Genomic DNA, 26,606 nt, shown 5'->3' with positions numbered 1-26,606 from the left:
GTCCCACAGTTGACAGTTCATGTCAGAGCACAAACCAAGCATGAAGTCAAAGGAATTGTCTGTAGACCGCCGAGACAGGATTGTCTCGAGGCACAAATCGGGGAAAGGTTACAGAAAAATTTCTGCTGCTTTGAAGGTCCCAATGAGCACAGTGGCCTCCATCATCCATTAGTGGAAGAAGTTCGAAACCACCAGGACTCTTCCTAGAGCTGGCCAGACATCTAAACTGAGCGATCGGGGGAGAAGGGCCTTAGTCAGGGAGGTGACCAATAACCCGATGGTCACTCTGTCAGAGCTCCAGATGTCCTCTGTGGAGGGAGAAGAACCTTCCAGAAGGACAACCATCTCTGCAGCAATCCACCAATCAGGCCTGTATGATAGAATGGCCAGACGGAAGCCACTCCTTAGTAAAAGGCACATGGCAAGCCACCTGGAGTTTGCCAAAAGACACCTGAAGGACTCTCAGACCATGAGAAACAAAATTCTCTGGTCTGATGAGACAAAGATTGAACTCTTTGGTGTGAATGCCAGGTGTCACGTTTGTAGGAAACCAGGCACCGCTCATCACCAGGCCAATACCATCCCTACAGTGAAGCATGGTGGTGGCAGCATCATGCTGTGGGGATGTTTTTCAGCGGCAGGAACTGGGAGACTAGTCAGGATTAAGGGAAAGATGAATGCAGCAATGTACAGAGACATCCTGGATGAAAACCTGCTCTAGAGCGTTCTTGACCTCAGACTGGGGTGACGGTTCATCTTTCAGCAGGACAACGACCCTAAGCACACAGCCAAGATATCAAAGGAGTGGCTTCAGGACAACTCTGTGAATGTCCTTGAGTGGCCCAGCCAGAGCCCAGACTTGAATCTGATTGAACATCTCTGGAGAGATCTTAAAATGGCTGTGCACCGACGCTTCCCATCCAACCTGATGGAGCTTGAGAGGTGCTGCAAAGAGGAATGAGCGAAACTGGCCAAGGATAGGTGTGCCAAGCTTGTGGCATCGTATTCAAAAAGACTTGAGGCTGTAATTACTGCCAAAGGTGCATCGACAAAGTATTGAGCAAAGGCTGTGAATACTTATGTACATGTGATTTCTCAGTTTTTTTATTTTTAATAAATTTGTAAAAACCTCAAATAAACTTTTTTCACGTTGTCATTATGGGGTGTTGTGCGTAGAATTCTGAAGAAAAAAATGAATTTAATTAATTATGGAATAAGATAAGACATAACAAAATGTGGAAAAAGTGATGCGCTGTGAATACTTTCTGGATGCACTGTATCCTCTTTAATAAAACCCCTGTGTGCGTCCAGGTGTCTGTGTGTGTGTGTCTTCTGGTGAAGTGCGCATGCGCAGGGCATCACGGCACGTGTTCAGTCTCTTCCTGTGCATTCCCTGTGTGTGCAGAGAGAGAGAGAGAGAGAGACACACACACACAGAGGCGCGCGCTTAAGAGAGACACACACACACAGGTGCGCGTGTGCATTGTTGCAATGTTACTTTTCTTGGTTGTTTATTAAATTACGGATTTTTCAAATGTTAATTTTTTTCCCTGTGCTTAAAACTCATTAAAAAAAAAGTGTTTTTAGCGAGCGGGTCGTAAGGCTATAGCCGCAAACCCTTGCAGTGTTAGTTTTCTCTGTTGTTCAAGGTTTTCTCAGTGTTATTCAATGTTTTTACATTTATTTTACTATTACGCTGTGCATTCAATGGTATAATTAACTATATTTGTGCTTAAAAACTTAAAAAAATATATATTTACATACTGTTCATATGGTCTGGAATGGATTAATTGTATTTACATACAATCCTATGGGGGAAATTACTTTGGTTCACAACCAAATTGGGTTACAACCAGAGTTTTAGAACGAATTATGGTCGTGAACTGAGATTCCACTGAATTACTGTCAGACAAAATTACAGTCATTTTACGGAAATACAAACCAGTATTACTGAGAGAGAAAATTAAAGGCACACAATACAGTGACACATATTACAGCCACATACAAGGTCCCTTGCCATTTAATATAGACTGTTCCTACTATTGTTTATGCACTGCTGTTCTAACGCCCGTTACTGTAACAGGCTTAATGTCTAATATAGAGATAAAATCAATGTCTGTCTGTGTGTATGTCTCTGACCGGGCTTTGTTTAAACCCTGAACTCAAAAGCTGTGAAGCAGCAGAGATCAGATAACCACCATGCTGTCCAGCCAGTATATATGGCTTTTCACGAGAGAACTACATAATGGGATTAGATCTTTTTTTTTTCTGTAATTTGCTTGAACATTCCAGTTTTTTTTTGCAACTTCTCTCATCGCGCTAGGTATCATAGTTTGCTTGTGATACCGATTTATTTGCACAAATCTGTGAGACATGCAGCAGGCCGAATTATTTCTAGAATTTGCTTGAACAATTCGGTTGATTTTGCGACTTCCCTCATTGCGCTAAGAATCACAGTTTCTTGCAGAAATGATATATTCATGCTAATCTGAGACAAGAGGCTGCAGGCCGAGCTGAGTGGGAAGAATGACGTCAGGAGTGGGGAGTGTGTCGACCTCTGCGTTTTGGAGTGTACCTTGACTCCGCTTAGCTAGTAATACTTTTTTTTTTTTTATTGGTTTTTAAAGTTTGTCCTGTTTTACTACTATGCGGGTGGAGCTGCGGGGAACAGCTAATATATATAAGTTAAAAGAAACACACACACACACATATCACCATTATGATAATAATAATGATAATAATGGAGAATTTGAAACAGCTTCTAGGTTTGGGCTAATGACGTAACTTTAGCTACTATGGATTATTAATGTCAGTGGGTGAGTGCATACACTAATACTGTTTGAATATTTGCTTACTTCAAGGTGACAAGTAGCTGCTCTGACTCGCACACTGGTGGACCGCTGTGTAATATGTTGTTGTACCAGCTGTTTTTTCATATTTCTTCATAGATTATACACACACACACACACATTGTGCAGTCAGAGGGTGAACCCAGTAGTGGCGGTGATGTTTTTTCTGCCTATGTCGCTGTATCAGGAGGATTTTTAACACAAGGAGGTCAATGTTCAGGTCTAATAAAGACAACTGATCCATATTTTGCAAATCCAATGAATGATGAACCTCGAACCCAACAAGTTAAAAACACTTTGGGCTGCCTGATAACAGCCCCCCACAAGAAAACACACAAAACTACAATCTGGGCTGCAGGTTGGCATTTATCAGAGACAAACAAACACAAATGTAACATCATATCGAAGACAGTTAAGCGCCACTAAAAAATGCGACTTTAAACATATAGGTTGCTCAGTGCTCATTCATGTAACTAAGATCTGAATGCCCATGTGGACAGGGCCTTAGGCAACCCACTTCAAAACCTACAAAGACTCACCACCATTAAACAATGGGAGTCACAATCCACCGGCGGCAGCCCTCCACCCTAAAATACAGTCATGGATTACATGATAGGAAAAAGATGAAGAACAACAGGATCCGGCATCCGCTAAGCGCCAAGCACATGTGGTGCCGCAACTTCCTGGTACTCAAACTCATAAATCTTAAGGGTGCCAAAATCATGAGAATTGGAGGACAGGAAACCAAAGACAAAAAAAAAAAAAAATCTTCCTGTTAGATTATGTCTGGTCATAGAAATTGAACATCACTAAGAAAAATAAAAAGGCATCAAGGAGATCCGCCTGCTGTGCTGTGTGTACAGCTCATGCCTCAGGCTAATGCTTCATTAGGGACACATTTATATTCTTTAGAGTAATATGCCAATCAGAGCTCTAATTTAACAATGAGAAACAGACAGCAGCATGCTTTTTAGAGTCTCCTTATGTACGTGAGACATCTGTTTATTTATTACACAACAAGTTTAATTACTGCAGTGCAGTAAGCTGGGAGTGGAACACTTGAGATGGAGATGCACCACAGCTAATCAGAAGATAAACAGGATAGCTATAGACACCGATGATGAACAGTTTAGGATGAAAAAACTTTGAATGTCACACAGTGCCGGTCAGCCTTATAAATGTGAGAGAGACAAAACTACATCTTAATGTTTTAGAGGACATCATGGAGTCCGAGTGGTTAGATGAGCTGCATCATAGCTCTCAAAGACTGGGCTCCGACTCTAGCTTACTAACCAAGTTCAGAGTTTTCATATTTCTGCGCGTCTACCTGGTTTCTTTCCCCTTTATCTTAAAGTGTTATCACACTCCTAGTCCATTTGCTTTACTTCAGATCAGGGGATAATTTGCTGCAATGTTTCATTTTCGAGTCAGGCCAGCGACGTTGCACACTGCAAACTGTTAACCAAACTAAACACGCGAATAAACATCCCATGGGGATGTCAAGGATTTTTATTGGACAGAAACGTGCAAATTCCATAGTTTTGATTTGGTTTTTAATACAAACACAACTCTACCAGCCAAACACCCATTACCACAGCTTGTGTATTTACTTCTCAGATGAGCACTGAAGTGTTAGAACAAGATGCGGACTAATAACACGTACATTTACATTTATTTGCTTAGCAGATGCTTTTATCCAAAAGTGACTTACAAAGGAGGTCAACATTGAGCACCATTAGGCCTGAGACGGTTTTTGAACAAGTGTAGCAGGACAGGTGACAAAAGTGGATCACCACAAGTGAAGAGCTAAGCCTAAGAAAAAATGATCAATTAACAATATGGCGGATATCCACAGAGCAAAAACACACGCTTTGACTAACATCAGAAACCGTTCGTCTCATTAAAACACTGGTTAACAAACATTAAAGCCTGCAGCTACAATGGTGCTCTGTGATCTGCTAACTATGTGACGTGGGGTTAAGAAAAACAAGACCAGCGACATCTGCTGAGCGTCAAGAAAATCACGAAGGCCGATGACATGAAGAAGATAAAGCAAAAATAGAAGAAGCAGAAGAACAGTAGTGCCATCTGCTGGGCGTCTAGAAAATCGTGAAGGCTGATGATGTTATGAATAACACAAGAAGATGCCGAACATGAAGAGTGGAGCAGTGCCATCTGCTGAGCATCAAGTTCGAGACACAAAATTCAAGAACAACAAAGAAGGAGAAATGCATATGGTCAGACTCAGAGGCCTGCGTAGTTTACTAGTATTCTCAGAAAAATACACTAATATTTTAAAAGCTTGTCTAAAACTTTGCTAATCCTTTTTATAAAATACCATAAAAATTTGAAATGTTGCAAAAAAAATAATGAGTTGTCCCACACATGAAAAAGCAGGGCATATTATTTAGCATGATTACCTACCTACTACATATCTCAAACTTCTTGGATACTTGGTGAGGAAGCACATTGCAACCCCTACTGTAAATTACTACAAGCAAGCCTGTAAATTTGACAAGCCCTAAGCAGGTGCAATCAGTTGCCAATTGGCAAGCCGTCCTCAATAAAAAGCCTACAGCAGATCAGGAAGAAACTAGACGTGCACTTCTGCCCCCTGAAGACATTAGTTATTCGACTCGCCAGATGTCTTTTCATAACAAAGGCGGCAGGCTGTGCTTTCTGTTCCATACCTCCAGCTGCTTCATCTCCAGCTTGACCTCCAGAGCAGCTAGGCCAACTTTTCCTTGGTCTGCTGCCAACAGGTTAAAAAATCGCCTCCATTTCACCAGGACCTCTGAGAACTGGAGCTATTTAAAATAAAAATAAAAAAAAGGGCAATCAGAAAAGCACCGCCAACTAAAGAAAACAAAGAAAAAGAATCAGGAGTTGTCTCCCCTAGACTTTCTCGTATACTCAGAAATGGGGATGGATATTTGAGGAGTAAACCGCAAGACAATGATTATATTTTTATATTATGTACATTAAAGAACCATCAACAACACATCAAATGAAATGAATAATATACTGTGCAATTATCATAAAAGTAAAGCTGAATAAATCAGACTCTGCAACTGTATGAATAAAAAAGTACCACTTCCGGTTAGCGGAAATAGCTCAAAAGTTAATAGAAATCTACATTTTGTACCTAATACTTAGGTCAACCAAATTTTACACACAAGTGAAAGCGTACTCAAGTTATCAGGTTTATATACACACACAGACACACACACACAGACATAATTCCAAAAATGGTATTTTCAGGCTCAGGGAGGTCTAAAACTTTGAGATTCATCAAAATCTAATTTTTGGACGATTCCAACACTTCCCTACAATAAAGTAAATTGGACTGCAGGAGAATTAAATGTCTAGATTCATCAAAATCTTCAGGTCGAATTTTTGGACGATTCCAATACTTTCCCTACAAGAATGTAAATTGGACTGCGGGAGGACTAAAATGTCGAGATTCATCAAAATCTTCAGGTCGAATTTTTGGACGATTCCAATACTTTCCCTACAAGAATGTAAATTGGACTGCGGGAGGACTAAAATGTCGAGATTCATCAAAATCTTGAATCACATGAAGAACTCCACTCACCAGAAACTGAGGCCTACCAAGGGCAGTAAGCTTGATTGCTGAGAAGCCATCTTCTGAGCTGCCACCTGTTCAGAAAACCAAGAAATCAACCGCTGAATTGATAATTGAACAAATTGGAACCTGAAAACAAAACCATTGGTTATGTGTGTCAGACATCTGAGAAAGTTCACGGTTAGTCAATATGGCCACCTGATTGAACGTTTTATGTTAAACTAAAGGTTTCCTGACCACAGGTACCAATTTTGTGTATCGCATTCCCACTGTACAATAAGAACTGTGACCTTAATGCAAAAAGATGTGACCTCCAAAAAAAGGGCGATTCTGTGAGAAGTACGGCACATTTGGGGGTTCACAGGGGACATTGCTTCAAAGTGAACGCTACTTCACAGGGCAGATTACTGCTTTGATGCAGTGCATGGTGTGAAACAAAAGGGATGCAGCTATGAATAGCTGAAGTGGAGTGAAGTTAGGTGCTCCATTTTCGCCAATAACTCTCCAAAGTCCAAACTACTAACAGATTTGTAAGATTGTGCCACCAGTGCTTGTGGTCAACCAATCAGCACAATTCATCGCCCAAGTCCCATCCACAATGCTTTACACTATAAAGTATACACCCTGGAATAGGAGCTAAATAAAGTACCAGGTACTACAAATAGTAGTTCCTGCAGTGGGAATGTCACCAAAGTTCCAGAGTTTCTAAAAAGTCCCTGGTGTCTGGAAAAAGTTCCTGTGGTGGTGGATGCGAAAGCATATTATTATACAAAGCATTTTCTTACTGGCTTGTCCATTGCAGGGCATGATGAGCCATGACCCATCCCAGCATCACCCAGCAGACACACATTTATAGCAGCTATGCGATGGGTGACGCCTCAGCTCAGATGGAATGGAACAGCGTGAGGTTTTTTATGGTGGCCAGGGGGTAAATTCTGCCACCAACCCCTAGGTTTTTCCCTGCAGGTTGGGGGGGCCTACATGCAGGGCTGTATGCAGATTAACGTCATACCCAGGACGAAGCAATTGCAGGTTAAGGGCCTTGCTCAGGGGTCCAACGGAGTAGAGTCACTTCTGGCATTTACGGGATTCGAACCGACAACCTTTCGATTACCAGAGCAAAACCCTACCTCAGAGCCAGAGGTGTAAAGAGGTGTAAAGAAAATCCACATAAACATGGAGAAGACACAAAGGTAAGCATGATACTGCCTGATTTAGAATATGAATTGAACTCTCTGAGGCTGTGAGGCATGCAGGCACAGTGGTTTTAGCACTAGAACTCTGGAGTCCAGATGCTTCCATCTGTGTCAACTTAATGTCTTCTTTTCCATGCATGTATGGCTTTTCTTCTGAATACTTGTCTTCCCCCCACATGAATGCTACATGTTTCAAATCGGCCCAGTATGAGTAAACGTGGCGTAGTGTCTGATTGACGGACTGGTACCCTGTTCAGGGTCAATTCCTGCATTGTGCCCAAAGAATGCTAGGACAGGCACCAGTTCCCTGTCACACTACACACTACAGTGGATAAGAGGATGGTACCTCTAAAAGTCATGCCGGACTCTTAGTGAGAAGGACTTTCAGTTCTGCCATCTCATACAGAAATACCCTTACAACAAAGGCAATAGGAATTAATGATAAGAACAGTTTACGGTTTGCAGTTTCTACAAAGAATTGGTTAGCCGAGGAGAAGCTAAAGCAAAGCGATTCATCACAAACACTTTGATAACACCTGCACTTTGGACACGTGAACTCTGGGTAATAACTGAATCCCAACTTGGAGGTTGCAGAACTGCATTTCAAAGCAAAATGCTGCGTCATCAGCATCAGTGCGCCACACAAACATTTTGGAAGAGGGTTATCCCTTGTGATTTTTCAGAGAAAATCAGGTAAATGGGGATATTTTCACATCTGTTTCGATGATATGTACAAGAAATGGGAATGGTGAAAGCAACTCTATAATATGTGAACGTGTTCTGCACACAGTAGGCAAATGTCACTTCAATCTTAGCCAATATTTTTGGAAAGAAAAGAAAACCCTGTAGGCCTCAGAAAGTCATTCACCTTAATAAAAGGACAAATTACCATGTATCTGAATGGCCATCCAGATGTGATATCTGTCACTCCAACAGATGGAGCATTACAAATATTAAGACTGCTTTCACAAAAGCCAAAAAGTGAAACGATTTTATGTCACGTTTTTTGTTATGCTTTAAAAATTGGCTTTTTTTAAAACCTACATATATATGTTTGGTATCATTCTTTTCAGAGTTTATCGAACTTCAATGTGATGTTTGATTTTCAGATTGTTATTCAGTTTTTAAATTATAAACTAAAATATCAAGAAAGTCGTGCATCGACAATAGTGAACCTCAATTTAACAGGAAAACTCCAATCGGTAAGAGAGTAAATATTCATCGATCCATACATACATCCATCATCCAACCCGCTATATCCTAACTACGGGGTCACGGGGGTCTGCTGGAGCCAATCCCAGCCAACACAGGGCACAAGGCAGGAAACAAACCCCAGGCAGGGTGCCAGCCCACCACAGGGCACACACACACACCAAGCACACACTAGGGACAATTTAGAATCGCCAATGCACCTAACCTGCATGTCTCTGGACTGTGGGAGGAAACAGGAGCACCCGGAGGAAACCCACGCAGACACGGGGAGAACATGCAAACTCCACGCAGGGAGGACCCGGGTCTCCTAACTGCGAGGCAACAGCGCTACCCACTGCGCCACCGTGCCGCCCGAGAGTAAATATTTTATTCTCATTTCGTGATTTTTACTCTGTTAAATAATAATTAATTTTTCTTTTACATATTTATAGAATTTTGTGATTTTAACTCCAATAAATAATCATTTTTGTTTTGTACATTTACAGATTTTACTAATACTCTGGCTGCAACTGGGGGTTGGGCGCCGAAGGTGCCAGGGGGCTTGCCCCCCTAGTAGTATATAACACTGCCATATGCAATGCATTTGTCATTCCTACAAATGGTGCATTACAAATATTAACACTGCTTTTACGAATTCCATCCCAAATGACCTATAACAGAACCATATGTGTTGTATATGTCACTCCAAAGGATAGCACATCACAAATATTGCATTTTATTATTCCAAATGCTTGTGAAGTGTCATCTGTAATGAAAAATACAATGCATGTCATTACTGCATGCATTACAAAATAAATCCCAATAGATGATGCATTGCAAATGTTAACGCTGAGGTCCACATCGATTACTTAGATTTCAACTCGCTTTAGAAGGGTGGCACAACAAGTCAAACAAATAATTGTAATCATAATAAATGCCCATTTCAACTAACATAAAATGAAAGATACCTATGGCTGTATAATATACATCACCATTTCTTTTTAGATGTTTCATTACATGAAATATAAAACAATGATGAATTATATCATCTCAAATTATGTTTGACAGACTTGTAGTCTCAGATGGAATTATCCAAGTTATGCTTCCTGATGTGACTTATGATGATCAAGTATTGAATTGAAGCTGTCCGAGCTGGTCTATTAGATTTAAAAATATCAATTTCTGGCATCGGTGAATCCTTCCAGATACACGACGTATCATTTTAGATTAGAAAGATTGACTTTTTTTTAAAAGAACACAAAACTTCAAACAAAAATTCTTTTCTAGTTGCAGAGGTCCTTACACTGTGCGCTGCACATACTGCTGAAGGCACCACTGCTCCATGACCAGAAGTTTAGAACATGTGTGACGTTCAGTTCTTACACAACTGTGCTCCAGTGGAGACTTGAGCAAGACATGTTGCTTAACTGCTGCCAACCCTTTTAATCTTTATTTTGGCAGGTTAGTGCAGGAGACCTGAAATGTGAGTTGGTGTCAGGCCTGGACAGGGAATGTGCGCCAGTTTCACCTTAGGAGATATGGAACACTGCCAGAAGCACTGAAGAGAAACTTGCTTCAGTTAAAAAAAAAAAAGTTATGAATAGTTATTTGGGAAAAAAATGCAATCCAGCTAACAGAGTAACCACATGTCAATTCTGGACCATCTTTATTCTCGATGACCACTTGAGTTGCTGAGATTCACATGTTCTTTTTACTTTTCTCTCCTCTTACCAGGTCTTGTAGTATTCTTCTGTCTCCTCTTCTCTCCTCCCAATCTCCTAACTTTTTCTTATTCTCCATTGACAAAGACAAAACCGTTCTCAGCTGCTTGTGCCTTCCCACACAAGGCTGCCCTCCATGCCACAGCCCATCCAGTCAGTCTGGGAAGGTAATCCATCACTGTCTGTTCCTCTCAATTGGGACCCGATTTTTAAAGAACATCATTTTTGCTTCTAAAAAAAACCCCAAATTAAATATACACAATTTAATGGTGTGCGTCGCTCATATTTCATTCCCCCTTAATATTTTGCTGTGGGCCTTTCTAATGATCTCCATCGGTTCCTTTTGGTCTTCTACACCCCCAGGTGCTTTGTTATACACTGTATGAACTGGGGAGGTCTTCAGGTTTCAGCCTTTCCGCATTGCAGTTTCCTCTCCTGTAATATTCCTTTAATTCCTTAAGTCTCTTGTATCTTTCTGTTCTCTTTCCTCTGTTGAGCAGAAGTTTTCTTTTTTCACATAAATGCTGTCAAGATAAACCTAGCTTTAAGATGGAAACTAATGCTTCTTGAGCTGCTTGCTGCTAGAATTAATGGTGTGACCAGTTCCAGTATTTCTAAGTGGTATTCATACTCGTTTGGATGGGAGCTCCGATTTCATGTCCACATAGTTTTATACATTCAAGTTTCTTTTCGATTGTTTTGAGCTGATCCTGCTTCTCTTCTCTGCGATTTTTTCTCACAATGTCACAATGGAAGTGCGTTTGTCTGATCTGTCAATCTATCATTGCTATTCCAAAGAAAGAAAATGTGGAAAGGCACTTTTGAACTGTTCATAAAAACTACGAAACTGACGTCCTTCCAAAAAGCGATCTGAGAAAGAGAAAGGAGAGGGAACTAAAATCGTAGTTAATCGGACTGCCGTCATTTTTCACTCAGCTGAATTCAAAAGCTCCTTGAATGCATTATTCCGCTCTACTTATTTATTAATTTATTACTTAAACTGAATGGTCTCCTATTGTTTGTAAAATATCTTGCATTTTATGTGCTTAAAAAAAGAACAAAAAAAAAAACAGAGAGCTCAAAAAAAAAAATTTGAATACATTTCCAAATGCTGACTGGTTTAAACAAATTAAAAACCCCTACTGTGTGTTAATGAAGCAGGAGTGGGCTCCATTTACCCTCAGGATGTTTTCATCCACTATAATTACACCCAGAATGTCCGGTTTCCTTGTGCATTCCAAAGATGTGCTGGTCAGATATACTGGCATCCCATGCAGTCTTCGGTACACCCTTGCACCCAACACTGCCAATCCTTATAAAATGCTGCACTGGAATCATGCAGATACAGAATATTAGTAAGTGAAAGCCAAGTTTGGAGAATGAGTTCCAGATAAATTAAGACAGATATTCAAAGGAGCAGGTGTGAGCGACACCACCACTAGTTACACTGAACACAAGAAATCAGGAAGCCAGGAGTTAACATTGAATTTGCATGGCCTGATCCATTACAGCGATTAGTAAAAAGCACACTTTTTTTGAACATCCAGAACAGCAAAATAATTTGTGTTGCTCATCCACCTCCGGGTTTGGTTCACCAGATATACAATTTAAAGAGATTGTTATTTTCACTTTTACTTTAAAACTTTTGTAAAAACAATACTTGTCCTTTATTTCTGGCCCCAGGCGTGGTTAAATCTCTTTCTCGCAGGACGAATAACATTGCTCACGTTGTGAAGGGTTGGGCAGCTTAACGCATGCTAAGGATAAGTGGTTGCATCATCTACTGGCTTGCTGCTGCAGGTGAGCTGCGTCTTCTGCTTGTCGTTGTTTTAAGAGCAGGGAGCACATGAAGTGTGTCTGCCAAAAGCATTCGAACAACTGCTAGGTTACATGTCCGTGAACTTCTTTTAAATGTTGTCTCACTGCCTTGTCTCGCATAATGTTAAAGTGTCTCTCGCAGGACGTCAAATTGTCTTCCGAGAAGATTACGTCTCGTCCCCCTAGTCTCCCTCCCAAGATTTTTTTTTTTTTTTTATAATAGAGAGATATAACAACCTTGATTATACTACTTCCACCAAGCTCTTTATTAAAGCTTGCCCTGATATTTAAAAAAATACACTGAAACAAAGACATGTGAAGCCAATTCACAGATATCAATAATGCGCTAGAAGTGTTTGAGACATTAACACAATATCTAAAAACTTGAGACATCAGGGCAATATGTAAAAATTCATACTATCACAGCCCTAAAACTTGGGGGTTGGTGGCAGGATTGGCACTCTAGCCACTGTAAAAATGTCACACTTTTCCATTCCATTCAAACTAATGTGGTGGTGTGGTGTCACCTGCTGCATGGCTGCACATGCATCCTAAGTTGGGACCCTGCGGTGGTTCATCGTGTGGTGGGTGCAACAACAAACTGTATCAGTGCATGTTCCTAACCTCCTCCTCATGTTCAACACAGTGACCACTACTCAAAAGAGTTTTATTTTTTAGAACAAGAGGGGTAACTCTAAGTATATAGATATAAAAGGCACTAGACAATAGCCAGATAGGCAATTCCTTTTTAACTGCACATCCAGAGGAAGACTAGCCTTGGAGGTTTAAAATCTATACAGTGAGAGCCAGCTGGCCACACTTCAGCAGGACAATGTGAACTTTTCCACTTTTTGCCCCATCAATGGACATACCTGTTTAGGGTAACCAGAGGATCTTACCTGATGCCTCAATGCACTTGATAAAGGTTTCCATGTGATGATCACACTTGGCCTCATCAGCATAGAAGTAGGTGCGGGCGCTGATTACCCCTCCCCGTCGATCACCAAACTGCCTGTGAGCTTTGTATTTCTTCTCCCGGTGATCCACTCCTGAAAAGGGCAGGGTAGAAAACCATGATTCTCGGACGTCTGCCGTATTGAACAACAGATGGGAAAGGCAAACCTGTAGAAACTGAATGGTACAAGAAAAAGTGGGCCACTCACCTGGACATTCCTTCTCAGCCTCTGAGACACAGGACCTGGAAAGAAAAGCATGAGCAACTTAAAACAGGAAGTAGGTGAGGCAATGATGTAAAGTTAAGTGGGCCTTAACCTAAACTTAAGAAATTCAGTATTTATCCCTAACCCTAACTTTACCTTAATTTATCCTTTAATATTTAGAGACCCTGAAGTTAATTCCAAAGGGAGATGTGCCTTTCAACCTGAACAAATAAGAATGATAGATGTGCATTCACCTCTAAATACAGACAAGGTGTGCCACCAGGGGATGCTAGAGGGTAAGGCTATATGGTATGCTGCAAACTCAGTGTTGAAAAATGTTAACAGTACCAGCTTTTCGGGATTTCTAGGTGCTGGAAGTAAGCATCAGCTTTCCTCCTAATTCCTCACCCACACTCAACACGAAATGAAAGTACAAGATTCAAAGTGATCGGAACATCAGGAGGGACCCACCCCCCATTTATTACTTAAATGTGATTGGTGCTTCATGGTAATCAGGACTACACAGCTGCTTCAGAACTGTTTTGGTACCGGTACCGAGATCCAGAAGCTGATTTCGATACTGAAGTCCTAATTGTAGCAATACTTGAGGGTCTACCGATGCCACATGCAGTCTGACCCTCTGTTGGTAGGCACATCAAGCATAATAAAGGTAACCTGAATGATCTGTTGGTCATACTATATACTGGGCACAGTCTGGACAGGAATCCAGCAACCCTACTTCACTGCATCATACCTTTGAACAGGTGAGAAAAAGGAAAACACAAAACCTGGCCACTCCATTTGAATGAATTCCCGCCAGAGGCATACTAGAGCTCTCAGGTACGGGTTGCGTTTTCCAAGCCACCAAGGGCAAAACCTTTGTTTCAAAACGTAAAAAACACAAACATCAGTTAAGTACAGATCAGCATGACCACTCTGCCAAAGTGCTGAAGGCCACATAACCAGAGATATCAAAGGAATCTCACTCCATAAATCACCCAGGCTTAAGAAAGTGGGAAATGTAAAGCTGTGCAACCTGATGCCAAAAACTTTAGAAGACTTAAAGAAAACTGACAGAAACTCTCCACCAAAAGTGTTCAGGCTTGACGCAATAAGACAGAGGTGACAATTATTACACCACTACTAAACAATAATTAAACAGCATATGAATTATTTACACATTTGTAACCATCCATGCTTTTCTAAACTAGTTTAGAATTGTGGAGGAGCATGACTTGGCACAAAAAATAAACCAATTCTGGACAGTCAATTTACACACACACAAGCCACTCAGAATCACACTTACCTTAAAACAAGTTAATATAAATTGTATGAGAAAAATCAATTGAAACACAAGGAGAACATGCAAAGTCCACACAACAGTGCCCAGCCTGGAAATGTAGGACTTATTCATATACTTCACAGTGCAATGAAATGATTCGAAATGATTACTAGTTATTCATCATTCTGTCCATTTTTTTTTTTATCTGATTTATCCATGTCTAGCTTGTGAAGAGTGCAGCAAAGTCTCAGTAGTTGGCACTACCATGTGATGCCCTGGGTGCCCGCAGCCATGGCCATCTTCCATATACCAGGACACCCATTGTCATAACCGAGGATGGAATAGGTTGAATGAGGGCACAACAAAGGTGTTTGGTGCAAAAGTACAAAGTTCACATTTACTCTCAGCAACAAACAGAGCCCAAAAGTGTGGTGCAATTCAAGTAAATAATCCTTCATAAAAACAACAGTGAGGTGAGGAAGATCAAACCAATAAATCAATCCAACCCAATAAGCAGCCAGAACCACGGCTAAAATCAAAATCAGTTTTCCCTCCAGTTGTCTCCAATGCTTTACTCTTACGCTGGTCTCCCGTTTTCATACTCGAGGTCTCTGACACAAGGCGAAGCAGGTCCAAAATCGGACTCCTGTCCCACCAACCTTCCATCAGAGTCCTTCACCCTGCCATCTCTGTCAGTACCCACACGACCCCTGGAGCCCAAGATCTCCCTTGCTCTGATTACTACACAAACGAGCTCCTTCCCACCTGGAGTACAGATCCTCTTGCTCCACTGAGGGTCATCCCTGACCACTTGCCTCCCTTCCACCACCCAATTCTGCTCTCTCCAGCTTTTCTTGATTTCTCTTCCTCTGGTTTTCCTACTTTTTCTCTTTACCCTGTTCTGACCTACTCAGGTGAGTGCTGGTGCTTGATTATACAATACAATACAATACAGTTTATTTTTGTATAGCCCAAAATCACACAGGGAGTGCCGCAATGGGCTTTAACAGGCCCTGCCTTTTGACAGCCCCCCAGCCTTGACTCGCTGAGAAGACAAGGAAAAACTCCCAAAAAAAAACCTTTAGGGAAAATGGAAGAAACCTCGGGAAAGGCAGTTCAAAGAGAGACCCCTTTCCAGGTAGGTTGGGCGTGCAGTGGGTGTCAAAAGTAGGGGATCAATACAATACAATACACAGAACAGAACAATTCCTTAATACAGCATAATAATAAAAATTTTAGAAGTACGGTTTAACAGTAGATGATATGACATAATTAGGTTTGGATATTTTTAGAGTCCTGGAGACCTCATCCATCTAGCTGCCTCCCCATTTGTCCATGCCACGGCTGAAACGTTGCTCCGATGAAAGGACCCCTCTTTCCCATGATTCCTGTGATCCTCCATCAGGGATGACTTTACCATAGGCAGGCAAACAACTTGGCAAGTGGGCCGTGGCACCAATTATCGATACTCAGAGCGCCAATAAAGGCTAGCTGTGCCGATTGTGCTAGCACACATGAACGATTAACTAGCCAATCCCACCCCGCATTAAGTACTCCATGGACATACGCCTCTCCCTCACACCTACACTCACGTGTCTGAGCCTCCCCATTGTAAAACAAAATCCTGTACCTACTCTAATCTGCCACAGAGGGATGTAATTTCATCTCTGAGCACAGACATGGTGTACCACCAGGGGATGCTAGAAGGTATGGTTGCGTGGGATATTCATAACCCAGATTTGAAAATGGCGTGGTACAACTATTTTGGGATTTTTGGTAATTGAAGTAAACTTCAGTCTTCCTCTCTTAATCCCCCTGGCCTGCCATCTTCCCTCAACACTCACCATTGTACATTTCTTAGACTTCTCATAACACAAGTACACACTTCAATGCAATCAGAAGTTCAGGAGGGACCTCCACCCCCCTTATTGCTTCAATGTGATCTGTGATTAACTGGACCCATAACCCCACTGCTTCATGACAATCAGGACTTCGCGGCTACCAAGAGGGAAGTGGCGCTATTTGTTTCAGAACCATTTGGTACTCGTACTGAGGTACAAAAGCTGATATTGATACCGAAAGTAACTGCAAACAAAATCTAATCAGCAACAGACCCCTGACATGACCTACCACATACTATCTCTAGGGTCCCGAGTTCAAATCAAAGCCCAGACGCTGTCAGTGGGGAGTCTCCAAGTTCTCCCCATGCGTACGTAAACTTTTTTCCACTTACTCCAACTCTTGTTACTACTTTTTTTTTTTTACCATTTTTATTGACCCCTATGTTTTGATATAGTTCAGGTTTTTATGTGTCATGGCTAACTTTCTGGTAAGGTGTTCGCAGTTGTAGAGCATGGCCCTTTAAGAATAAAAGTGACCAGAAAAAAGTTGTGATCATTTTAGGAAAGCCCTTTTCAGCAAGGCAATCAATCATCAGGAGCTTCAGATCTACGTGCTGTCCCCACCCGCACTGTGTCAGTGTCAATAATTTACACAATGTTCAAAACTGTACAGCTAGCTCATATTGATTACACAGAAGCTCAAGAAGTGGAAAAATGAAACCACTCTGACCTTCTAAAGGCAAAAGCTCAGGGGAAAGGCAGGACCAACTGCACACTCGCACGCATTTGATCTTACGTGAAGGTGCGGGGCGGGGGGAATAATTGCATAAGTAGACAAACATCTGCAAACGCTGACCCAACGCTTTAATGTGCGAGTACAAGGGGCCCGAACACAGCCAAGGGGGTGGGGTGGCAAAGCTGGCACAACCACAAACCACCTAATACCAGTCCCTTCCTCCGTCACACCATGAAGGTCAGTCCTAACATGTGCTTATATGCAGAGAAACCGACTGAGGAGATCCTGAACAAGTCTATTTTTGGCAAAGAAGTTCGTTCTGAGTGAGTAACTCACTTAGGAAGTGAGCCTACTCTGCAGCGCGTCCTACAGAGAAAGAAAAACAAGTCATTCGCAATCCGCATCAAAGCAATACCTAAGATTTGTGCAGAAGCTCTCTGAACTGAGAAACCCAGTGAAGTGACGCTAGTGCAGAATATGCTGGGTGGGTACACTTATAACGGTTAGAAAAGGAGGCACTAACTTGTGGGAGAATTATCAACAGCCATCTTAAAAAGAATGATTTGAATACAGAGGACTGGGCAAGAAGGGCTACCTTTTGGGAACCGAAACCAAACAAGAGACGCAGACATACAGTGCTCATCCTGATGCCGCCATTCGGGTGCTTTGTGAATTTTAGAAATGGATGACCACAAGCAGTAGACATGATCCTTTATATATGATAACAGTGATAATTATCTCTCAGAGGAGTGCAGAATGCTAATATTTTTAACATACATTAATGGGATGTCACAGTTTCACAGTCTTTGAATTTAACGGACTGAATTTAGCAAGAAAGCCAGTGCTCTTTATTACAAATGTACATACACATCTGTCCCAATTTTGTATATTATACATAAAAAAAAATAGGGTGGATTGGGGTTTTGCGGCCCCTTGTGATTTTTTGTAATCTCCTCATATTCATCACAAAGGGAGTCCTGGTAAGTCAGTAGTCGGCTTTAAACTTCCTACCATATGATCGAGGGTCATGCTGCCTGATAAGATCTGGCTCTTACAACCCTGGCCTGAAATTAGGCGGCTGTAAAGTAGTACTAGGGTGCTGTACCGTTTTAGCCATTATGAATGTAGAGAAAAGCCAAGCAAAATGACACCTTTTATTGACTAACTAAAAAGATTACAATATGCAAGCTTTCGAGGTAACTCAGGCCCCTTCTTCAGGCAAGATGTAAGATGTCTAGGGGCTGTAAAGTAAAGGCTTCTGGATCACACTTATTAGCAAATGACCATTGTCAATTGGAAACAGAACTATGCACTTTTTAACAATGCTCATTTTGAATGATGCTATATACAAAACAAAGGCTGATTTTGTTTGAGGCTTTATGAAATTATAAAATGAAAAATCGCATTATTAAAATAAAAGCTTTAGGTAGAGTCTTGTAATAATGTAACTTTTTGACAATTAGCTTTATATTTATAACTCTGCATACTGACCTTTTGTAATATTGCTACATTAAGGCTTGCAGAAATTGTTTTTCCAAAGCACTCCACGACAGTGCTCCCAGTTAAAAGGTGCTCTGTAAAATAAAGACTGCCTTTACGATCGTGTTTGATGTTGTGCAGTAGGAAGTAAACAAGGATTGATGGGATAAACGAAGGAACAGTTGCCCTTGAAACATTCTTAAAGTGAGTAATGAGCCGAGGACTGCTGCCAGATTATGGAGAGCCTCACAGGCAGTGCGCACTGCTAGGCCGGGAGGTGACCATTGTTGATTACTAATTGGTATGCAAAGCTGAGCTCACAAACACAGTGTATATTTCAGCTTCTGAGAACATTTCCAGGAGGGATTGTGTAACACTTGACTGGTTATTTCTGGCTGTGTTCAGCTCTTGTTATCAAGTGTAAACTGTGGCTCTCTGTCCACCAATCACACAAAGGGGGCTGGTGCCTAACAGCCAATAGTACAACGGCACTGTTTTAAAATACCACTAATGGGAAGATAATGTGCTAAAAATGAACTGCTACATTAATTCATCTAAAAACATTCATTTGTAAACAGAAAAAGAAAAGACAATTAAAAAACCACAGACAATGTGTTCCCTTGTATAGAGGATTATTCAGTACAAGCCAAATGTCTCTCTCATTATGTAAAAGCAGAACCCACAAGAAGCATCACAAGTCATTAGCCATACAGGAACAAGCCGTACCCTACAATCACTTTTACAATAACCTTGGCAAAAATGCATTCCGGGATTTAAAAAGACAGAAGAAAAAAAACTTGAATTCATGCATTCCTCTTTTTTGGATAACAAGTCTGGTAAACAAACATCCACTCATTCTGTAGCCTGCTCTGTCCAATTTAGATTTACAACAATAATAGCAATTAATGTGTGTACAAGAAATGCAATGCAATTATTAGTCGAGACAGACACTACGTGATTTATAGACAGACAGACATCTTCATTTGTCGACGGGAGGAAGAAATGTTATCTTTTTTAGAAGTACATTAAATACATAAATATTATGACACACAACAAACCAGGGCTGAAGACTCAGTACTCAAAACTTTCAACTCCGACTCCTCAATTTCTGGTACCACCAACTCCAACACAGACTCCTCTACTTTATTAATTCCATTCATTATTCAACCCGCTATATCCTAATTACACGGGGGTCTGCTGGAGCCAATCCCAGCCAACACAGGGCGCAAGGCAGGAAACAAACCCTGGGCAGGGTGCCAGCCCACCGCAGGGCACTGTATTAATTAGACTCATATATTTATTCAGTTGATCGAAAGCACATACCATACAAGATTCAAGTCATTTCATAACTGCCAGTGTGAATCATTAGCATCCTAACCTGTCACATTTCGGGTTTAAGGGCTTCAGTGGTGCCGTTAGGTTTTTTTAATATTATTCATTAATAAGGTTACAAACGTTGAGTAGCGTCAAACAGAAGACAAAACTTACAAAATTAGAAAAAGGCTGTATTTTTATCAGACCGCTACAAGAAAAAATAGATTAATCAAGTCAGTATATGTGAAATTTGAAATTAACATATTATTTTAGAATTTTCAGATGGTCGGAGTTGGTTTACTTTTACCGACTGAGATTCCAGTAACTCAACAATTGCTTCCGACTCAAGAGTCCATAGCCCTGCAACAAACCCCTCTCAAATATAAACCAGAATGACTTAAAAGAAAGAAAAGTAACAACAAAAACGACCGACTTGGCAATTACAGCCACAGTGAGGTATTATACAGGTTTATATGTGCAAACACACATACATACATACATAGACATACAAACACACACACACACCACTTTATATATAACAAACGTTTCTCACAACTTTTACTTTGCAGGTATGACTGAAGGGAAAAATAGGCAAGTTATTTATGTTTCCAGGAAATTAAAACACCATCTATGTACAGATTTAGGGAGGGAGGGAGGGGCACAGAACCCTTTGTCTATGAACGTACATACTGTTAGACACCCTTGCCTGTCTTCAGGGCTCTGCCGAGTATTGGACAACAGGACCAGAGAACACAGTACCACCCATTGTGTCTGTAGAGAGAATGATGACCTACCAGAATATCGCTGACATTATCCGAGTGTGAGGAGGAAATATTCTACCAGATATTTCAGGAGGGAAAAGGACTGGAAGTCAGCGTTCATTATCAAACCAACAGCTGAAGATGACAGAGCGCCAGCTTCAGAAACACTTACTCCATTGGAGCACTTAAGCTCTGACAGGGATGGTCCTGACTTTCTTTGGTTCCACTGTTGTTTTATGGCACTTTTTCATTTCTGATGCTAAAATGGGGTTACTGCGGAAGTCTCCAACGATCCTTGTCTTATCACAACATATACACAAAGGGTGAGGGTGCCCAGAGAGAGATACTATGCAGTAGCCTTGATCTTTCTCACTGCAACGAAATTCCATAAACGCACAGAAGAAAAATATCCATCCATCCAATGCATTTTCAGAATCTGCTTATTCAAGTACACAGTTGAGCACTTCAGGCCTACCTCAGCAGCATTGGGTGCCATGCAGAAACAAATCCTAGACTGGCATCCCATTGGTAGCAGAACCAATTTGTGGTGCACAAATCAATCTAACCTGTATGTATTTTAAATATTTGCAGAAACTTGCCAGAAGAAAAGCTTCTAGATATGGGGAACAAATACAAACTCAATTGGTTACTGAATGAGGATTTCAACCCAAATCTGAAATTCCTGGAAACTAGAGTAGCAAAAGAAAGCTATATAAAAAGAAAAATCATCTTTCTGTGCTCTCAAAAAATATAACACACACCGGACATTTATATACCTGGACCTTAAACACATTTAGGTTCACCTCCTTATTCTCATACTGTACCATACACTAATATAATACGTAAAATGTGACAACGTCTCCACGAGATAAAGAACCCAACAACTCCCTGATAGTAAAGAGACTGTAAAGTAAAGCTCCATTTTATAAGCAGCCTTACTACTTTGGGTGACATGGCGGTGAAGTGGTTATGGCCTCACAGCTCCAGAAGTTGAGGTTCAAATCCCAGTTGTAGCAACTCTGTGTTGACGTCTGCATGCTTTCCTCTCCGAGTTCACCTCCTTTTCCTCCCTCATCCTTAACTAAGCAGCCAGCTTGGCTTCAGATTTCCCAAGAGCAGGCAGGCTGTTGAGAAGAGCAGGTCACTCAACTCCGCAGTCCACCTGTCATGCTACGCTCATTAGCGACTTAAAGTCAGTCCAACATGGGTGTGGAGGTGTGTGTGGGAGTGTGTCCTGCACTATGGTGTGCTCCTTTGACAATTATATGATGTATAGTGGCAGCAACTGCACGGGTTCCCCATAACTCTGAAAAAGTGGATTAAACAGGTATAAACATTAGAAAAGGATTTATAATTGCTTAACATGCTTCGAGTCAGGGGCCTTACTCTGCTCTAAGATAATTCATTTCAGTGCCAAAGTCAATTGCATTACATAGAATTATAGCCTGACTGTGCAAAGAGCTTTTATAAACCCCATTATCACAGTGAGCATCATAAAGGCTGTGTGACAGCATTATAGCTACTACAAAAGAGGCCGATGTGCACACCACTTACTGTGAAAGGAGATGAATAATGGCTTATTTTAAGTGCTTCATAATTTTTTCCGTTTGTCCCATTTATAGTAAACATTTGTACTCTGAAAGGACAAGGAAATATGACTACGAAAGGTCAAAAGCAATATGTTGCCTTCAAAAAGGAATGTAACTTTGGATTGTTTAAAAATATGGCAGCACTCCTATCACGGCAACGTGCTGACCTTTTCCCCCAACTAGATCTGCTTGTGTTAGTCAAAACAGACTCGGCTTACTCCATCTCCTTCTTTTCTGCCTCCTCTTGTGTCAAGTCCTCCTCCACGCTGTAATCCAGCACAGAGCCCACACCAAACATTCGGTTCCGCCGGATGAGGGGCTTGATGGTTTCCTGGTCCTCTCCAGCAACAAACTGCCCATAAAACGTCATCTTCATCAGTCTCTCAAAGAGTGGCTTCCTCAGCACTGCTCTGCTGAGCTGCATGAGCTACCCAATAGAAAAGAGAATCGTTTATAGTAGCTTGCAGAACAAAATTCAATTACTTATTTGCCTTGGCACACCGTTAACAGCTTCAGTACTAAATTACAATACTGGGACTGAAAGGGCAAGCAGCTGTTTATTATATGAAAAACTCACTAGGCTGGGTTTAAGTGTTCGAAGGCAGGGACACAGCTTTGATCAGGCATTGCACATGAGACGCACAATATAGCTTGGGTTAATGCCAGGAGCTCGAAGAAGCCCACCACTAGCTCCCAGTAGCATGACTGGTTGTATCTGGTGATGTCTATGGTCTAAAACAGAGTGGAGTTTTATAAGAATGCATGGATTCAGGTACCCAAAGCCATTATGTGTCACTTAACCTTTTAAGCTCAGCCCCATTGTTTTGGACCAGACGGTACGGGGAACAAACAATTATACCATTTTTTTTTTTTTATTAAACTGCATAAAACCATTCATTCCCTCATTGCTATAATTAAAGTACAGTGCTATGCCGTTAAAATGCCGACACCGTGTTGCAATGTTCCCTTTTCCCCCCTCAAAGATGGTCAAACTCCTCTGTCACAGCAACAGCTAACCACAAGCCATGGCAGTCTTGAACATCCTGATTCAAATATGTACAATTTGATGGACAGACTATTATCTACTAAATGAGTGGGGTGCTTCAATTTTCAAATGACACCCACTCCACTTTCTAAAGCTACTTACAGCAGCATTAAATAGATAGACAAATAAATACTTAAAGCCAGCTGTAAACTACCTGCTTTTAAGTATTTATAATGAAATAAGTAACCCAATACTTGTGTAGTTTAGCCTTTTAGCAACATCTACATGCTGCAGCCTTGGTCAAAAAATTGTTTTCAGTCCTGCAGTAAACCTTTTGATTATGCCAAAAACTGCAATATTACACAATACAATTTGGTTTGCAATCACACCACTGTACAAGAAGCTATACAATTAAAATACAAGACCCTCTGCCAAATTGAACGCACCTGCTGTATGGATGATTGAAACAAACAGGTTTCCTGTCATCTACTTGAAAAATTCAAAATGGTATTTCTTACAGGCTAACTCGCTGAGTGCATATAACATAGCCTGCCTCTGCCACTGTGTTCACTACATAGACTTCAGTTAGAAATCATAATATACTGATGCACCTTCAAATATATAGAATGTTTACAGTACATCTACCTGAAATATCTGGCCAACTCAAATTTTATACAATACGTGTCAACAGTGCATACCACTAACATGCCATTTTACAAGTACTCGGCTAAACAAATATTTTCATTTAATGAACTGTACTGTAGAACAGGAGGCTCAAATAGCAAGCACATGGTAACAATGAGAGGGACTCAACTAGCAGGATTTCGGTTTGGTGTCTGATGTTTAATCCTATGGGTGCACTAGACTAGCTTGATTAGCCCATATGGTGTCCTTGCGTTTTAAAATGTTGTTACGCTGAGGACATGTACAAAAAGTGAATTCCGATGTATGCCATTGCTTTGTATGGCTTTACTTATAAACACAAACTATAAGGTCCAACAACGGATTTTTTTTTTTTTTTAAACAAAAGTTCCATCGATATGCAATATAAGTGATACTGTGATGATACTTAAGATATTGAAATAATCGCATAATTTTTAAATCCACAGAAAACGTTGGCATTTGGCTAGAACGTGCATGCCATATCAAGACATCAGTCTGCTAGTCTCAAAAGGCGGACTTGCTATTTGCACCTGGAGTTGAACGTTCATAATAGGAAGCAATACCTGGACAGGCTGCTTACCTCTTTGTTTCTGTCCACCACGAAGTCGAAAGTGCAAAGCTTAAAGACAAAAAGGCTACGCAGCAGCTCCAGGGTCGTCTTGCTGCGATAAGCCTCCTTGGTGTTTTCAAAATCGATCGAGACCCGGTATCTGGAAGCCGAGCAGGAGGCGCAGATGTCGTCCACCTGAACGTCCCTCTTCTTGACCACTGGCGCTTCATCATCAGTTTCGGAGGTTGTCTTGTTTTGCGGAGTAGCGACGCTGGATTGACTTCTTACAGCCAAAGGTGTCAGTAGCACGCGGCTGCGGCAAATACCTGAACGGGCTCGGAAGGCACAGGACATGGCGTCTCAGAGGTCTTGTTTTTTGGATGATGCCAACACTCACGTGTAAGATGCTAGTCTAGAAGAGCGGGCGGAAGCCGCTCTGGGTATTTCAAAGAAAGACCCGCCCAAGCTGGGAGGCAAACTCTTTCCACGCCCCTCTCATTTATTTTGGACACGCCCACATCCCCAGTAATCTACGCCTGCACGCCCCGCCCAATGTTTATGTAATGTAAAAGACGCTGGCAGATAATTGGTGGATATATTAGATTGACATTTACACCTCCAATATTTTAAAAGTCTTCGTTCGTGTTGACCCGCGATCATCCGTGTGGTAATACAGAAGGTGCGCGCATTAATGTCACGCCCTTTAACTACTTATCTCGCTTGAAATGACACGCCCCTCCCGAGACAGGGTAGCACAGACGAGCCCCTTTCTTTTGATTGGATAAAGAGAAATGCGGCAACAAAATCAGATAAACTTAAGAACATCCAGGAAACGTGGGGCTGTACTCGTGATGCAGAATTACTGAGTGGTTGGCAAGTCACACGCCAGCTTTGAATATAGACTGCAGATTAGATGACAACAGGTCTGTCACTTTCCGAGTCGGAGGCGATAGGATATTTTGCAAAATAAAGAAGGCCAGCGTCTAACATGATGAAAAACAAATAAAACACAGAATGGGTTGTCTTGATAGTACATGTGTGTTGCCAAGTCATTAATAAAGCAATAAACAATCATTTTTAGAAGTAAAATTGTACATAACTAAAACAAACCCTTGTGATTTGAAAGTTGTATGAGGAAAACAATTAAATCGTATTTATAGTTTAATGATGCAGGTTTTCTTGATTAAGTGTATGTTTACTGCAAATTATGTTCTTAGCTATAGAAAAATATCTTGTTTGTTAATAGCCCTTTCCTCTTCAATTTCACTGATATCTGGTTATTAGTCGTTCAAAAAGTATAATGAAAAGGAAATGAGGAGTAGATGGAAAGGTAGCTCTGACATTTTTCATAGATAAAGTGTTAAAAAATTATTTATTTGGTGTCCTTGAAGGTTTGTTCACCCAGGTCACATTACCCAACAGCAATATAAAACACAATGGTCAGAAAAATTGCTTAATAACTAATAGTTATTTTTTATTTGCATTCATGAACACATTCACATACAAAACTGAAAAGAATTTTATTTAAAATGTAACAACTTGCATCATTTATTCATGTATACAATATAGTTCTAAATCAATTTAACATGACAATATTTAATCAGTCTAATATTTATGAATGTACATGTGAAAAAAACAACAATACATAATCATTGACTTTCATATAACCTCTCTAGATTTTGTCACTTTGTTTGGTGGCCAGTCATTTTGACACTTTTCCTGGGGTGTCCCTATGAATCATCCAGTAAATAGTCTGCCGTCATGCTGACATCCTAATGTCCTCTGGTACCTTCTTTCCCTTCATGGAATCTTTCATCCTGCTCTTCACTAACGGTTCCAAGCTTTTATGGAGGAATTCCAAATGTGAATCCAAAAAGTGAAATGT

General features: G+C 40.9%; 1 protein-coding gene across 1 annotated transcript in view; it reads right to left on the bottom strand.

Moving 5' to 3' along the window:
* prodhb (proline dehydrogenase (oxidase) 1b) overlaps window positions 1–25,162 on the bottom strand; it is a 56,363-nt gene extending 31,201 nt beyond the window's left edge. Inside the window, exons 1-6 of the mRNA XM_039770567.1 lie at window positions 24,752–25,162; window positions 22,742–22,950; window positions 13,525–13,559; window positions 13,261–13,410; window positions 6,445–6,509; window positions 5,540–5,656 (exon numbers count right to left, since the gene is read on the bottom strand). Coding sequence (XP_039626501.1) covers window positions 5,540–5,656; window positions 6,445–6,509; window positions 13,261–13,410; window positions 13,525–13,559; window positions 22,742–22,950; window positions 24,752–25,075 — 900 coding nt within the window. The 5' untranslated portion in view covers window positions 25,076–25,162. The remainder of the gene's footprint in view (window positions 1–5,539; window positions 5,657–6,444; window positions 6,510–13,260; window positions 13,411–13,524; window positions 13,560–22,741; window positions 22,951–24,751) is intronic.
* Between the last annotated feature and the right edge of the window lie 1,444 nt (window positions 25,163–26,606).

This window comes from Polypterus senegalus, chromosome 12 (genome assembly GCF_016835505.1).
Source record: "Polypterus senegalus isolate Bchr_013 chromosome 12, ASM1683550v1, whole genome shotgun sequence".
Classification (NCBI taxonomy): Eukaryota; Metazoa; Chordata; class Cladistia; order Polypteriformes; family Polypteridae; genus Polypterus; species Polypterus senegalus.
Note: the sequence above shows the minus strand (reverse complement) of the source record. Positions and strands in the feature narration are given on the sequence as shown.